Source organism: Condylura cristata, unplaced genomic scaffold (genome assembly GCF_000260355.1).
Source record: "Condylura cristata isolate star-nosed mole 26May11 unplaced genomic scaffold, ConCri1.0 scaffold00003, whole genome shotgun sequence".
NCBI lineage: Eukaryota > Metazoa > Chordata > Mammalia > Eulipotyphla > Talpidae > Condylura > Condylura cristata.
Genome location: NW_004567104.1, coordinates 39,539,813 through 39,556,014, shown reverse-complemented (window position 1 = coordinate 39,556,014; position 16,202 = coordinate 39,539,813). Strand labels below are relative to the sequence as shown.

At 39.6% G+C, this 16,202-nt stretch overlaps 2 protein-coding genes across 5 annotated transcripts in view; both read right to left on the bottom strand.

The window, feature by feature from the left end:
- The window catches only part of CFAP44 (cilia and flagella associated protein 44), a 63,122-nt gene extending 59,815 nt beyond the window's left edge, over positions 1-3,307 (bottom strand). The window contains exons 1-3 of the mRNA XM_004675455.2: positions 3,253-3,307; positions 1,388-1,525; positions 785-938 (exon numbers count right to left, since the gene is read on the bottom strand). Of these exons, the coding sequence (XP_004675512.1) occupies positions 785-938; positions 1,388-1,525; positions 3,253-3,307 (347 nt within the window). The remainder of the gene's footprint in view (positions 1-784; positions 939-1,387; positions 1,526-3,252) is intronic.
- A 5,286-nt stretch (positions 3,308-8,593) lies between these two features.
- SPICE1 (spindle and centriole associated protein 1) overlaps positions 8,594-16,202 on the bottom strand; it is a 111,790-nt gene continuing 104,181 nt past the window's right edge. For all 4 annotated transcript variants that reach the window (XM_012734386.1, XM_004675214.2, XM_012734393.1 and 1 more), the window contains 5 exons: positions 15,493-15,968; positions 14,255-14,438; positions 12,082-12,184; positions 11,016-11,103; positions 8,594-9,866 (listed from right to left, as the gene is read on the bottom strand). In XM_012734386.1, coding sequence (XP_012589840.1) covers positions 9,813-9,866; positions 11,016-11,103; positions 12,082-12,184; positions 14,255-14,438; positions 15,493-15,968 — 905 coding nt within the window. In that variant the 3' untranslated portion in view covers positions 8,594-9,812. The remainder of the gene's footprint in view (positions 9,867-11,015; positions 11,104-12,081; positions 12,185-14,254; positions 14,439-15,492; positions 15,969-16,202) is intronic.

Here is a 16,202-nt window from a genome sequence, read left to right as displayed (position 1 = left end):
GGGGGGAAGGGAGGGAAATGCACGGGACTATGGTGGTGGCACAGGGGTGATTTGGTGATGGGAAAACCGCGGGGATTACAATCAAGATGGAAAAAAAAATGTGCAAAATGATGTAAAAATAAACTTTGTAATAAATAAAAAAAAATCTGAGTTCTAAAACATCTTTTAAATGTAAAGACTGTGATGTATATTCCTGTCCAAATTAATATAACCCAAGATATAAATGTAACAATTTAATGAGCTCATTTGAAATTGTGCTATGACTCCATGCTAGGTGTGTCATCATATATATGAACAGCTGAAGTGAATGACAGTAGTGTTTAAGGAACAGAACGATAAACTGAGACTGTAGCACTACCCATTAAGTGGGATAGTATTATGTGAAATAGACTTAGATTAGTAGGAAATTTGTACTGCAAACTCTACAGCAACCACTTTAAAAAACTGAAAAAGGATGTATAATCAATGTGCTTCTAGCTCAACTTTCCTAAAAGCCCAGCTTTTTAGAATTACCTTAGGCAGGTGTTGGCAAACATTTCCTATAAAGGGCCAGGTAATATATATTTTAGGCTTTGGGCTAAAGATCTCTGTTGTCACTACTTAATTCTGGTGTAGTGTCTAGTCACAGACAAAATGTAAATGAGTGAGCATTGCTGTATTCTAATAAAAGAGGATTTAGATAACAGGCTGGAGGCCAGATTTGGTACATGGGCTGTAGTCTGCCAACCCCTGACCAAAGAAGCCAAAAGTCCCAGAATTACACATATGTAACTAGAATGGATACTCCAGTATGAGAAGCTCCCGTGGTACGGTCGCCATCGAAGTCACAAAAGGCGTAGAGACTAGCTCCATGTAATTGTAGAAAAAAGTCTCTGATATTTTTTTCTTCACCTCCTCTTCTGCCTCTTCCACAGCTGGGGTCTCCACATACTGAGATCCTAAAAAAATTTAAATGATTTTAGTAAATGAGCATCTGGTGAACCCTGTTTGCTTGTCACTAAGACCTAGGCACAGTGCTCAGGCTGGAGGCGCTACTTGGCGAAGGCACCCACCACCAAGCCCCGAAGAAGCACTAACACTTGTGGACCAGGACTGCCCGCTGAGCGCTGGTCACATCCTCAGAGGGCAACTCCCAGCCCATTCCCACAGAGTAATTCTCACTAGTCTGGACCAGAGTGCTCCATAGGCCCCCAACTGCCCAGAGACGGAGCACACAAGTTCTGTGTGTGATCCTCCAAGAGATTCTAGAGCCAAACTACGAGGACATGTTCAGTGCTTTTCCTTTCATCACCCTCACTCAGCCTCCACTATATTCCTAAGGAATTATAGCTGTTCAATTTGACATTAATTCAGTGACCGTTACTAACAGAAAACTAACAAGGCTTACCTTCGATGTTTTCCACAAAATCATATTGAAGTGAAACTGAACTTCCTTCCATATCTGACACCATATCTGAGTCATTGTCCTCCAAATATGATTCTTCCCCTTCAGTTATTGTTTCATCTGTGGTATCCTTTAGAACATCTATTAAAAATGATGTTTTCATGATTTCTAAATTTTGACTTAGACATTTCCTCATTTAGCTAATACCTTCAATTTGTTTGTGTTCTACAATGAATGAATTTTAATACTGAAATCTTGGGAATATCACTGAACTTGGTTATTCTTGTAATTTTACACATACACAAAGCCTTTCCAATGACTCAATCTCCATTTTGATTTAATTTCCCATTTATTTCCTAACACTACATATTTACAACAAATTTTAAAGATAAAGAAAAAATGAAAAGTATCTCTAAGTGGTAGATTCAGAACTCAAAACTACAGTCCAGCTCTTTTTATACTATGCAGTTTTAGAAAAGTGCATTTAAAAAACTGGGAGCTCTCCTATTCAAAAGTCACAAAAACACTAATTCAAAAAGACACCTGCACCCCCATGTGTATTGCTGCTTTATTTACAATAGGAAAGACATGGAATCAACCCAAATGCCCAAAAGTAGATGACTGGATTAAAAAGATGTGGCACATATACACAATGTAATATTACTCAGCAATAAAAACAGATAAACACAGGCCTTTTGCAGTAACATGGATGGAGCTGGAAGGGATCATGCTTAGTGAAATAAGCCAGAAAGAAAAGGAAAAATGACAGATGGTTTCACTCATAGCAGGAGTATAAAGGACCAGGGGAGAAAATAATAATAATAATGAACAACTATCTATCAGACATTTTGTGGGGGTGGAATGGGATAAAAAATGGAGGTGGGGGTGGGGAAGTGCACTGGACTATGGTGAGGGCACACAGGTGATTTGGTGATGGAAGCCTATAGGGATTACAACTGAGATGGAAAAAGGTACAAAGGGATGTAAAAATAAACTGTTATATTATTTTTTTTAAAGATTTATTTATTTGTGCATACAGAACTGGGGTACAGGCCAGAGGCTCAGGGGTGGCGAGAGGCTTCACCAGAGACAGAGTGGGGAGCAGAACAGGCAGATAGACGAAGTACACTGCTGAGGGCAGCAGCGGGCTGGTCAGGAGAGGTCTGCCACGCCACGTGGTCACCTCCGGGGCAGGCAGGGATCGAACTCATGCGGAAGTGGTTTCAGCTACTTAGTGCAGTGCTTTAACCCGCTGTGCCATCAGGGAAGGCCAAACTGTTACATTATTTTAAAAAATGATATGGAAAAAAAAATTGGTAGATCTTACAGGCAAAAAACAAAACCAGATGCGCAGATAGGTCATTATCAACACAAAAAACTGTGTGCCAGGAGTTGAAGATAAAACGACTGAAACAGGCTCTCCCTGTGGTGCAATGGATTCAAGCACCACATTATAAGCTCTCCGAAGCCACTGAAGCATGAGTTCGATCCCCAGCTAGGGAGCTGACCCACATGGTGTGGCAGACCTCTTCAAACCAGCCCGCTGCTCCCCTCAGCAGTGTACTTTGTCAATCTGCCTGTTCTGTTCCCTACTCTGTCTCTCGTGAATCATCACCACCCCTACACCTCTGGCCTGTACCCAGTCTGTAAGCATCAATGAATAAATCTTTTCTAAAAATGACAAACACAGACTCTAAAAGAACTAGAGTTTAATAAAGAAATCAAACAAGTAAACCATTTCTGTTGCATAGCTTAGATATGTACTCTGTAAAAATTGTTTTACCAAAATTGAATAATAAAAACAATATTATAATCTATTTACACCTTGGTACAGATTTAGAGGACTTGCCGAGATTGGTATCACTTACTCTTTGATTGATCTGATTTCCCCTCATCAGTATCCTGGTCATCTGGCTCCTTCATTTCTTCTCTAAGTGCAAAATTGAGACAGAAAAAGATGAAGCTGTTAAGTAGAAATCATGAGCAGATTATTTCCCTAGGCAAGTTCTACAAGCACCAAACACACTGTGTGTGTTGATGACTGTATGTTTGCAGTAACCAAGTTAACTTCACCAGCAGGCGGGCACAGCCACATTCACAGACCAGCACAGAGCTGTAAGGCAGTCACGTGTTTCCCTAGCTCAGACTAACTCCTTGACATGGTGCCCTCCGGTTTTGCAGTAAGACACACCATTCAGGGTCATCTTTCCCCTAAATGCACCATTATTAATTAAGCTGCCAACCGTCTTTTGTTTCATTCCTCTTATTCCTCTTCCCATGACCAAATCCCCTTGGTGTCACTAATCAATTTAAAAATATTTGTTGAAATGGTATTGGGAAAGCTGGAAAGACATGGAAGGAAAAAAACAAACTAGCTCACTACTTAATACCATGCACAAAAAAATTAGTTCAGTGGATAGAAGGCCTGAGACCATAAAGAGCATAATAGACAATATAGACTATATATTCCTGAACATCAGCTTCAGAAACATATTTGGGGCCTCAATTCTACCAACAAAGCAAACAAAAGCAGTGGGACTACCTCAAACTATAAAGCTGTTGTATAGTCAAATAGAGTCAACACAAGTTGGGCTGCTGAGGCCTAAAAACTTACCGCAAGTTTAAGGTACCACCTGATGGCAAACAGCAAGAAAAGAGTTAGTCAGGTATGGGACAAAGGCACAAAATGTTACTAAAGGTACAAATCAAGGGCCCTCCCTGGTGGTGCAATGGGTTAAGGCACAGCACTGTGGAGCTAGCAGGGCCACTGCAGCATGAGTTCGAGTCCTGGCCTGCCAGCTGCTCCACTCAGCAGTGTGTTTTGGTCCATTTTCCTGTTCTGTTCCCCACTCTGTCTCTGGTGGTTTCTCTCAATCCCCCACACCTCTGGCCTGTACCCCAGTTCTGTGTGCATGAATGAATAAATCTTTAAAAAAGTACAAATCAAGATAATATCTGCCATTGTCTCAAGGACAGCCTCCCCCCTGTCTCCTACCCAAGGGCTTTTCTCCATGTGTCTTTTCTAAGCATCCAATCTCTCCCCTCTCTCCTTCTCTCCCTCTCTCCCCACCCCTAACTCTCTCCAAGTTTTCCTAAATCCTGAGGTACAATTCAAAGCCAAGAAGCTTGGCATTACTAAAGTTATTAACCAGGATCCATGGTCAATCCAAACTTTTCACAAGCTCAAATGCTCCCTCTGAGCAGTGTGTAAGCTGGCCACGTGAGCACTCAGGGTCTTGTATAAAAACAGAGCGCGCTTTTTCCTTTTCCATTGTGATATTCAATGATGGAGAGAATAACGGCCGCTGTGTTTTGAATGTCTACCATGAGTCAAGCAGTTTAGAGTTGTACACATATTTCACATCTTTTTCAGAAGAGCTCTATGCATTTGGTACAACTTCCAGATGAGAATGCAAAGCAATTACTCTTTAAGTCATTCTGTCACACAAATCACTCAGTGTTTCCAGTCCTGTTGCCAAGTGTCCAGGTGTGAAGCCTTCTGAATTCGTCTCTTCCCTTTGATTCCCACTATCACCACCCTAGACCTGGTCCTCATCATGTGCTACCTCATCACGTGGTTATCTATCTCGCATCTGAGTCTTGTTTCTCTGACCTTTTTCCTACACGGCCTATTTCTAATAATGTGTGTCTCTTGTTTACAAACCGTTCGTGACTCCTCACTGCCCTACAGTGAGCACTTGGCATGGCACAAAAGTCCTTCAACCAGAAGTCTGTAGTTCTTTCCTGCTAGTTTCTCCCTTCTTAGACCTTCCTAGCCCCTTCTTCTCAAAAGTTTTCTTTCATCAGTAACACTAAGGACAATCCATGACTGACCAGGCACACACCAAGTCCTCGTGTACTATTGTTATCTACTTGGGTGCAACAAATGGGAATTGTATACCTACTGTGTGACACTCATGTGTTATGCACATTATCCTATTTAATTGTAAAAAGAAACTGAAGAGGCGAGAATTTTCACCTTCCTTAGAGATAAGGAAGTAAAGTGTAGAGGGGTTCACCTGCAAAGTAGCACACAGCTAACTGTGGACTGGGGTGACTTGTTTGACTCTGGATCCCAGGTACTTTCCCACCCGCTACTTCTTCTGGCTTGGCCCTGCCAACCTCCCCGCGCCTACTGCCCACCACGCCAGGCCAGGTTATGAGCTCTGAGCAGGACGAAGTGTGCCCACCTAGTTTCCACAGCCTCAAGCCTCTGCCTACCAAAGCTAGTCACTTTCTACCTTTGCTGATTGGTAGAAGGATGAAGGGATATTTCAGCAAAGATTGAAGAACTATTTCAGCCTAAGGGAAGTCCAAGTGGGTTTACTTCTCTCTGACTTGCTAACAGAGTTGAGTGGGAGGGTGTGTGACCCACTGAGGGGTCCAAACGTACGTACCTATAGTGGCGACTCACACACAACGAATTTCCAGTCGCGGCTTCTTCGGAAAGCCGGGTTTACTGCGGTTGCCACGGCAACGCCCGCCTCCCGCTGGCAAGGTGGCGCTTCTGGATGCGCCTGCCTGCGCGTTCCCAGCTTTGGCTTTGGGGAAGCCTAGGTGAAGCTTGGGCTGAAGCTCGGGTTGTTTGCCCCTGGCTTCTTGCCCGGTTCAAAGTATAACTGAAAAGCTCAGCGTTCTGCCAATTCCCCATCCCCTAAAGGGATTTCTGTAACTGTAAAGCGAAATGACTTTTGAAAACTTTTAAAGGCTCCTGCCCTAAAATACAGAATGGTCCTAGACTTGAAGGCAGATCTTCACGCGGGCTTTTTTGGTTTCTTTTAGATCATGTTATCTGTTGGCCTGTAAGAGTTATTAAGATTTAGTGTTGTAGGCGCATTAGACGCAGGACATGGAAGCACAGACGCAAAGGCCTAGTTTCACAGAGTTCTTGATTTAGAAGTTTGTTCTTCAGCGGCTCTTATAGAGCAAGTGCTAGTAAATATAGTGGTTGTAAAATAGTATTTTTAAGTGGTTACACGGTCTTATTTAATGTGACGTGTTTCTCAATTTCCAAAAATCTTTATACCATGCATTAGTTGGTAATCAAAACATTCACTTAGTTTTTTCCAGTTTGACAACAACAACAAAAAAATGCCATTAATCTTTCAAAGGTATTTCCAGGTTGTTTGAATAGTCAGAAAACATAGAACAAACTTAGTATAAATTGCATGTAAGTAATTTGCCCAATGTTTTATTTCAATTTCCAATCATGGTTTTGTACTGTTTCAGATGAAATGTCTTGATTTTAAGCACTGAGTTCTATTGTTAATCTGGGGGAGGGGGGAATAAATCCACTGCACAATGTTTAAAACATTAAAACTTGCAAGCACTGAAAAATGGTGTACTTACTTGTGCAGAAAAACACAGGCAGTTATCATTACTGAGTGCTTACTGACAGGTCCTTGCTGCAAATCTGCATGCTTTCTTATTTCCCTTATTTAATCCTCACAACCTCACTTGATTTCAAATGGAAAAGACATTAATTCACCCAAGGGGCACAACCCAAGTGGCAGAGTTGTGTATTTACCTCCTATACCCACCTCAGTTTCCTCATGTGCACAAAATACTTCATGCCTCATAAATGTTTCACGAAAATCACATAAAATAGTTAAAAGAGTACACTTAATAAACAGCATTCAATTCTGCTAACCCAGATATTTCATGGAAGTGTAGAAAATGATAATGTAACTGTGGACTTAGTTCTTAATCTAATTTCTCTTCCAAGTTGAAATTTGGAGAATTGTAAATGATTAGTTTAGCAAATGGTTAGCAACTTTCTGGACATAATGCACATGTCCTGTTATTTCAAAACACTTGGTCTAAATTCAAAAAACAAGTAATTGGAGTTCATTAATACAAATGTAGTTCAGTCAACGATAGCCATGTTCAGAGCTACAGCTCATTGGTTACCAAACTTGAGAATATCCCAGAAACACCTGAAAGAGCTAACTAAAATAAAGTGTTTCTGATGGTCTACACATGCTTCAGTGGTGACATCATTAGAAGGGGGGTGGTCCCATACTTCCAAATGCAGCCAAAGTAAACCACCACTTCAATTAAAAAATAGAGTTTCTAATTAGTAGGTCTTGGGGAGGGCCCAAGAATCTCCAGTTCTAGTAGGTATCCCAGATGATGCCAAAACATTACTGATTGGGGTTCATACACTGATGCAACTGGCTCTGAAACTTGATAATGAGGTCCCACGGTAGTTTAGCTAAAACTAAACATATACCAGTTTATAATTTGGGGGTGAAAAGTTTCTTTATAAAACTGTTTCCCCACACTTGGCTAGACACTGAAGTCACCTGGGGAGCTGTTTAGTAATCTTTGTTTCCTCTCCCCAGCGGTTCTAATATGCATAGGATGAGCCTTGGACATTGGGGGTTTTAGGTCCCAGATGACTCTAATGGCAGCCAAAATTAAGCAGCACTGCCGTAAAAGGCCTACGAAAGCTTCTTTCCTCCATACCTGTTGTTCTTGGAGTTCTTTTCAACCTGCTGTAGTGCAAGCAGACAGGCCAGACAAGAAGGCCAGACGTACCAGGAGACTGACAGGCTTCTCAGTTCCTAGAGAATCTTTACTCTTTCTCTCATGGGCTCATCCTCCTGCAGCCGTTCTACTGTCTCAGTTTTCATCTCTGAGTGACGCAGCCCTTATAGCCCAGCCTCCAGGCTCAGGTGTGTCCACTCATGCATGCCTGCGCCATCCTCCAGGCACGTGTGCCCCGTGCCCACACTCTCCAGTGCCTTCTGCATTAAGGGCCACAGGGGCCAATGGTGTAATCTGACCATTTCACTTACCCTACACCTACTTTTGTATTTTATCAGAGAAAATGAGCACTAACAGGATGTACACTTTAATGTCCGTCCCACAGGCTGCAAGTGAGTTAGCAGTAAGTTTTTTTGCATTGGCTTCTAATTCTGGCTGTACTCCAAATCACTTTAAGCAGCTTCTAAAAAGATTATGTCAAGGGTTCACCTCCCCCAATACAGTTTAGTATTTTTCAAATGTACCCAACATTGAGAATATTTTTTGAGGCTCAAAGGAATAGAAAGGAGAAAACAATAAAGTAGCAACCAGTTGTTAAACCAGGATATAAAAAGAATACATTCACAAACCAAGTGGATAACTTGGCATTTTAATGATGCCTGGAAAAGCACTAGTTTTATTTTCCAGATGGAGATATTTATTAAACATCAAGTTCCAAAAGCTACAGATGGAAGTATCTGCAATAATGCAAATAAAAACACACAGCCACATAAATAAAATCAACGATATCAGAGTAATTTTATTTTTGCCACAAGAAAGAGGCCTAATCAAAGTTATATAGAACACTTTCTAGAACAGTGATTTACAACTACAGGAGGAGGAAGGCATTGTCTGAGAATATTTCCCAGATAGTATCAATGTGTTTCTGCACCCCACTCCTACTTCACTTAGGTAGAGAAATCTTATTATTATTATTTTTTTAGAAATCCTATTATGTGTCCCATGGCAGATAAATCCCACCACAAGCTGAAAACAGAAGACAAAGTTTGAAAGCCAAACAGGTGCCCTGAATATTGGGTAAATTTAGGGCTAGGAAAATTGACAGTAACTTTTTATATTTTGTTTTTTTTTCAATCATTAAATGTACCAATTAACCAATGTTAGTATTTGGACATTTGAGCTCTAGAATGTACATGACCAACATTGATGCCATCTTCACACTTAAAGACTACATACGATTTTTATAACATACACAACCACCTGCCTAAGCAATTACAAACAGTCCAGGCCCGCGCTTTAACGCCATACATTCCACTTGAAGGAAAAAGTGAGGGACTACAGTGACTTTCCCCCCCAAAAGAAACTTGCAGGGGTGTTAAATTTTTCTGAAAGCCTGACTTTAATCACACAGAAGCATTTAATTTTAAGCTATATGCAGATTAACTTGGTCCTAGAAAAAACTAGAAACAAAATAGATCAACATTTAAGCTGCTGAGCCACCCTCAGAGCCTCAGCCTCGGGGCTCAGGTGCGCCCTCGTCTGCGTGCCCCGGCCATCCTCCAGGCACGTGTGCCCGCGCCCACGCTCCCAGGTGCCTCTGCATTCAAGGCCACAGAGGCCAGACAAAAAACCAAATAAAGATGACAAAGGCAAATATGTATTACTCAAATAAATTTAAAATTACTTACAAAAGTTATAATATAAAACTTTAATTTCTCTAAGTCAAATTTTTATGCACAGGAGGTTGTGAGTTGGTCATTTGTTGGAAATCTATTTGAAAAGGGTAAAAAATTAAAGTAGTCGCTTTATTTCTTTGTCCCATTAGTAGAAAGTCACAAGTTTTTTTGTAGATTTTATCTAAAAGGACACAAAAACTTGGTAACAGGAGCAGGAAAGCTCAAGAATTACACTTCTGAGAACAAGTGCCGTACCACACCACTTATGATATATGCGTAGAAAGCGCAAACCAACCTTCTTCATTTTGTTGCTCAATCTGTGGAATAAAGATGCAAAAATCAGCTAGAACCTAACCAGAAGAATGACACCATTCAGGATTTACAGTTATTTAGACCAAATACATGGAGCCAAAGTTATACCATTAAATATTACATATTAAGTAGCCAGTAGAAAATTTTAGAGACAAACCCAAATAACTGATTCCCTAATAAACAGAATCTCTTACTGATTTAGGATACATTTAAAAGAAAAAAAAAGGCTAAACCCTATGTCTGATAAAAATCATAGGTATAACTTTTTAAAATGATAAAAGGTCATTGGATATTAGTAAATTAAGTTTGTTATTTAATTCCAGGCACTAAAGGCTAACTACATGAAATAATTCATTTTAAAAATTTTCTAGAGTATAAAAATTAGTAAAGGCCAAGTCTTCTTGTGCTGGACAGTTGGGATATCTGACCCTATCAATTAATCTGGCTGTTAATACTCAGTGTTATACTGATGCTCTCATGATTTGGTCCAATTACTGAAGTTCATAATACGAGTAGCAAAGAAGAATCCCCTTCCTGCCACCAGACAACTGTTAGTTCAAGTTGCAAATATAATGATTATGAATTTAAAGTTGTCCTCACAATTTGTTATGACCAAACACCAAAAGAAACTCTTGTTCTATTACCAATACAAAAAAAAAAAAGTGGCTTTTGCAAAAACTCTGCCTATATTGTAAGAATAGTCATTTCTATACAAAACATTAGTTATCCTTTGTGTGATAAACTCTCTAACGGGAGCATCTGAGAAATGGCACAACTGGGGTAAAGTGACAAGGAACGTGACTGACCCCAGGCCCCACACCGGTCCAGCAAGGCACCTGGTCCCTATAGCGAGAACTAATATCTGCGCCCCCCAATTGGGGAAGTACTGCAGCAAACCAGTAATTATCTGTGTTTGGGGATTATCAAAATCCTACTGAATTTTATCATATCCCTTTATACTTTAAAAGATAAAAGTTCATGGCTTATTTTTTTCTAAGTAGGATGAGTTAGTATTTCCTTTCTTCTGAGGATTTTAGATCACCTTTAGCATAACAGGAATAATAAATTAGGAATGGAAATCATTAAAGCAGCTACCATCCACCCATACCCTCCCATCCCCTACACACATTTCACAATTACATTTTACCACATACCTTTGCTCTTGGATTAAGAGGTGTGAGTCGCCCACTTCCTGAAGTGGTGTTTAATGGAGAACATGAATTACTAGTAGCGCCTGAAGATCTGTTTAATGAGAAATATCAAAGAGTAAGAGAGTGAGCTGTCACTACTAACCTTTAACAATTATGTAAGACTGACAACTCTCAATACCGGTAGAAGCTTGAAAAGGCATGGCTGACTTAGGCCCAAATGAGATAAATCATTTGAAACATATTTTCACCAACCTAAATTTCTTGAATTTCTCTTTTAGAGCAGCTTTAGCTTTACTTTGACAGACTGATACAGGAACTGTCTGTTCCCTCGACCCCCTTCTGTTCCCTCAACCCCCTTCGGCCCCTACCCAGTTCCCCCTATTATTAAAACCTTGCCTCAGTATGGCACATTTGTTACAACTGATAAAACAATACTAGTAATTAAACCCCACAGTTACATTAGGGCTCAGGGTTTGTGCTTTTACACATTCTGTGAGTTTTGACAAATGCATAATGACATATATTCCCTTATTAGATCAATCACACTGATAAGTTTTAACACTAAAGAAGAAAATGGATGTGCAGAGATGGAGAGAAGGTCAAGGAAGCTGCGAGTCAGCAGACTTGGTGCAGCAGAGTGCAGTTTGACAGAAGAGAGGAGATGGTGCAAGCAACCTCCGAGTGTCACCATTTACCAACCATGCGCCCATCCAGGCAACGACCCACTTACATCCAAAAGCTCCAGTTCCATGTAACATAGAGAAGGAAAATACTTCTGGTCAGTGTCCCCACTGTGTCTTACATTACCTCCTTGTAACCCATAAAGCATCCTGTTGATGTGCCATTATCCCATTTGTTGTTTTCAATAGCCAACTCATACCTTTTTTACTCAATTAAGGCTTTTTCCTTCCTCCTCTGCTTCCCCTTTCTCAAAATTTCCTCTCCAACTTTATTTCTCTACATAAGTGAGTCTGTCTCAGCTTAAGCCAGATAATATGCACTTTTTCAGAAAGAATGAAATGCAAATCACATCTCTGATTCTTTGTAATTATTCACATTGTAACCCCACCTTCTTGTATTAGTCCCACTGGCAGGAGAGACAGTACTGCATTTTGAGCTTTCTGGGGCTTCTGTTCCTGGAATAGAGACCTCAATTGTCCTCTTTCCTCCTTCTAGAATATAAAAATATTAATTTCATTACCTTTCATTAAAATAAAATTTTAACAATTTCTGCCTTATTGTAAATTCACATTATAAATTTGGTGGTTTTTTTCTATATTTTTATCAGTATGTCCCACATATACACTTGAATCTTTGTAGAAGTGAACTGTGAGACAATAAGTTTCAGTTACTAGTGTCAATTCAGTAGCATGCCAGTTCCTAGAAAAGCAGCATCTTTAGATGCTGTCATGTGAAATCTGGAAGGGAAAAATAAAAATTAAGAGATAGTCCCCCAAAACTTGAGATATTTTGTCAAAGGCAGATTATTTAAGGTTTTCCAAAAAAAAAAAGGTGGGGGGGAAGACATTTTCTGAAATCATTCAGTAAAATTTTGTCTTCTAAATTTATCCCACTACTATTTGTTATGAAGGAATTAAATTAGCAAAGTTTGCTGACAAGTTCATATGGTCATTGGCAAATAAAAGCATGTTCATTTGTAGTACTTTGGAAGTAGACAATAATCAACAAATATCTACTCAGCATCTGCTAGGGAGAGACTTCATGTCTATCCCAGGTGGTTTCACACTGGCTCCTATGAATCACTACTTAAAACCTGTGGTTTTCAGGTTTCAGGGATAATGAAACCCTATTTAATTCTATAAAACATTCCTCAGTTACCTTAGAAAACAAAAGCAGTTTTGAATAGCAAGTGATCTGTTTTTACTATTATAGCCCAGCGGTTCCTGTGAATTTAAGAATACACTAGTGAATTTCAGACAAATCATTTAAACTCTGTGCCTCAGTTTATTTATGATAAACTGTTTTATGAAATCAGTGCTGTGTGTTCTCAGGATCTGAAGGAGACTAAATGAAGTAACAGTAATGAAAGTATTTTTTTTTAATGAAAGTATTTTTAACCTTAACATACAACTGAAATAGCTGTCTCATTTAATCACAAATTTATTTTGAGACTGTACCTTCTTTTATTTATTTATTTTTTTCTTTGCACTTAGCACTGACATTTCATATATTTACTTGCTTAATGGTTTACTATCTGCTCTCCAGCTTGAATACTGGAGTGGTCAAGTGGGAAGGGACTTGTCCTCCATGGTAGCCGCAGTGCTCAGACAAGGCAGGTCACAGTGGGTATTCATGTTTTATTTCATATATTCATTCTAATCAGAAGCTGCCTCTGACTTCATTAAAAAAATAGTGAACAAAGTGTTCACTGAAGAAGCCTAGAATAAACAAATAGAAGATTCCCAGGAAAATGCATTATCTGTCACTTTCCACTCATTTCCAAGAATCTGCTTTCTGTGTCTGTTCTTAAAAATAAAAAAGCATTTCTAAGAGAAAAAGTTTTATTGACAGAACTTAAAAGTAACCCACTTCAAGGAGCCAGAGGACATATGAATCTATAACATCAATGTTTGAACTTCTCAAGGAAGCATACAACTTAATGTTACAGAGCTTGTTCTACACCAAATAATCAGAATCTTTCATTGACTGGGCCAAAAGGTCCTCTATAACCTTCATGCAATTCAATTCAATTCTGGCTAAAAAAGCAACTTGAGATCTACTTCATTTCATCAGTACCTTTTGAATGTGAACACTATGACAGCTAGTTTCTAGTTACTATTCTACTTAGAATCCCTTCTATCTTTACACATTCCTAAATGTGCCCATGGAAAGTTTAGCTTACAAATGAAAATGTTACAATGGTTATAACAGAATAACTTGAAATCTGTTGCTGATGAAATTTTAAATTATGGTTTTGAATGTCTATATTGTATAATTAGCCACAGCATATATCCTAGCAAATAATACACTGCCGTGAATACCATTTACGTGGCAGGCAACCTAGGAACCCCAACACCAAGATTAACTACAGGCATCATGGGATCCCTTTCTATCAGGAGACTGGCCTTCTAGTCGTTTCTTTCACTTACTCTGTGTTTATGTCTATTTCTTTCTGTGCAAAATTGGCACTACTGAGCTATATGCTGCCTGAGATTTCTTTTAGCTCAAAATAAAAAGAAAGTGAAAACATTTATACATCTTTGAAATCATCTGTGACCAACCTGTCCATGCTCTGAGAGGTGACTGAACAGATGATGGCAGTGAAGAGGAGGGACCCAAACCAATAAGCTTCTGCTGCTCTATTAATTGCAAGAGTTTTCCACGAGCCTCCATACTCTGCCGATTCAATTCTGCAATCCGTTCCTCCATGCTATTTGGTGTTAGAGTTTGTGCTGCTGGAAATGTCTTTTTTTAAAAAAGGCAAAAACTCCATATCAAAAATAATCCAAACAGTTTTCACTTTTCATAAAAATAAAATCTTCCGGTAAGAGTCAACAACTTGCAGTGTCGATTTGAATAGTGGACAAAAAATAGAAATTTACAACCATTTTTAATTGAAAAATTAGACCTTAAGTTTTTAAAAGGATACTAATCCTTCTAATACTGGTGCCTCCAATATTAAAATCATGGAAAGAATCTGCAGAACAAAGCTGTCCTGCGTCTCTTTGTGTTTGCTGAACTGATAAAAAGATTACAGGAACAAGAAACTACTCCAAATGACCTGGTTTCTAAGTAACACACCTATTAATGACAGATCTAGGTTTGAGTCATACAATAGAGGCTCTACTGGAGTGGAAACAGATATTCTAAAATTATAATCATCATGCATGCACTATGAGTTAATTAACAAAGATTTCTAGGAAGCTTATCTAACAATGTGTCACCCTCCTTAAGACATTTCAGTCTAAGATATCTTATTCAAGACAGTAGGTATCTGGAAAGTAATAGAAGATAAAGTAAAAAAAAGCCATCTGAAAAACAGAACAGTCTTTCATTTGACTGACTGCTTTGGCCACATACAGGAATCTTTTTCTTCTCAAGCTTAGTGAGGTATACAATCAGTTTATATAAAAATAAGATCAAATTTAAAGCTTCACCCAAAGTAGGATTCTGATGTTATTAAAAAAATCAATGAATTAAGACCTCAAGAGAGCTAAAACCAGTGGTCTTACTACCTTACACCACCTCACTCCCCAGTCCCCTGGAGGGCATGTGAAACTGGGCTCAGTGGGCCCCATCCTCAGTTTGTGATTCAGGAGGGCTGGGATGCACTGAGTCTGAGTTTCCAGCAAGTTCGCAGGGTTGATGCTCTGGGCCAGGAACCGAGTTCCTGTAAGTTCACTGCCTAAAACACCTATAGAAACTAAGCACGAGCCGCTATGTTCAGCAGCACACAGCACAGCTCTTTCAGCCACCCCACTGAAAGGCATTTCCTTGTCAACTCTTAGCAGATACTCACAGCACTCGTACTGCTTGCGTGACTTGCCTCCTGCTTGTTCAGTTCCTGAAATCCATCCCCTTGGTCTCCCCCTGGTGCAATAACATTGCTCAGATGTGCCTTGAAAGCTGAATTCTGTAGTGTCAACTCAGCAATCCTTGCCATGATGTCTTTTCTTTGTGCTAATGTCTCATTTGCTCTAACTGGCTGCCCATCTCCCAATACTGGGTGTTCTTCTGAGAATGCAGGGTTTCTCGAGTTGGTAGTAGAGAGGGGCTGTGAGAGAGTAACAAAAGGAGCTTGCACTTTGTTCTCCAAATCTTCTCCCATATGAGAGACCCTCCACCTCTGCGTGAAGAGACGACTTTCTTCATTTGCATTCTGAGTGTCTGTGGCAATAGGTAAAGTCTTCTTTTCCCAAATTTGTTCTTTCTCAATTATTTCCACAGTTGGAGGAATTCGTGGAGCAGGACGAGTCTGAACAGTCCTCCTCAATACTGTAGATATAATTAAAGCATAGTAAACGTGTATCATTTAGCCATAGACTATACTCATTAATCTCACTAACCATCATAATAAAAGTCTGGTGCTGACTCAGTTTACATTTCTTAAATGCTATGGGTAACCAGACGGTCCAGTTATGGAAGTGGAGAGAGTAGTAAGCAATTTTGTAATCTAGAAGAAAGATAATGGCAGCTTTGACTAAAATATGCTGGCTCTAAAAATAGAGA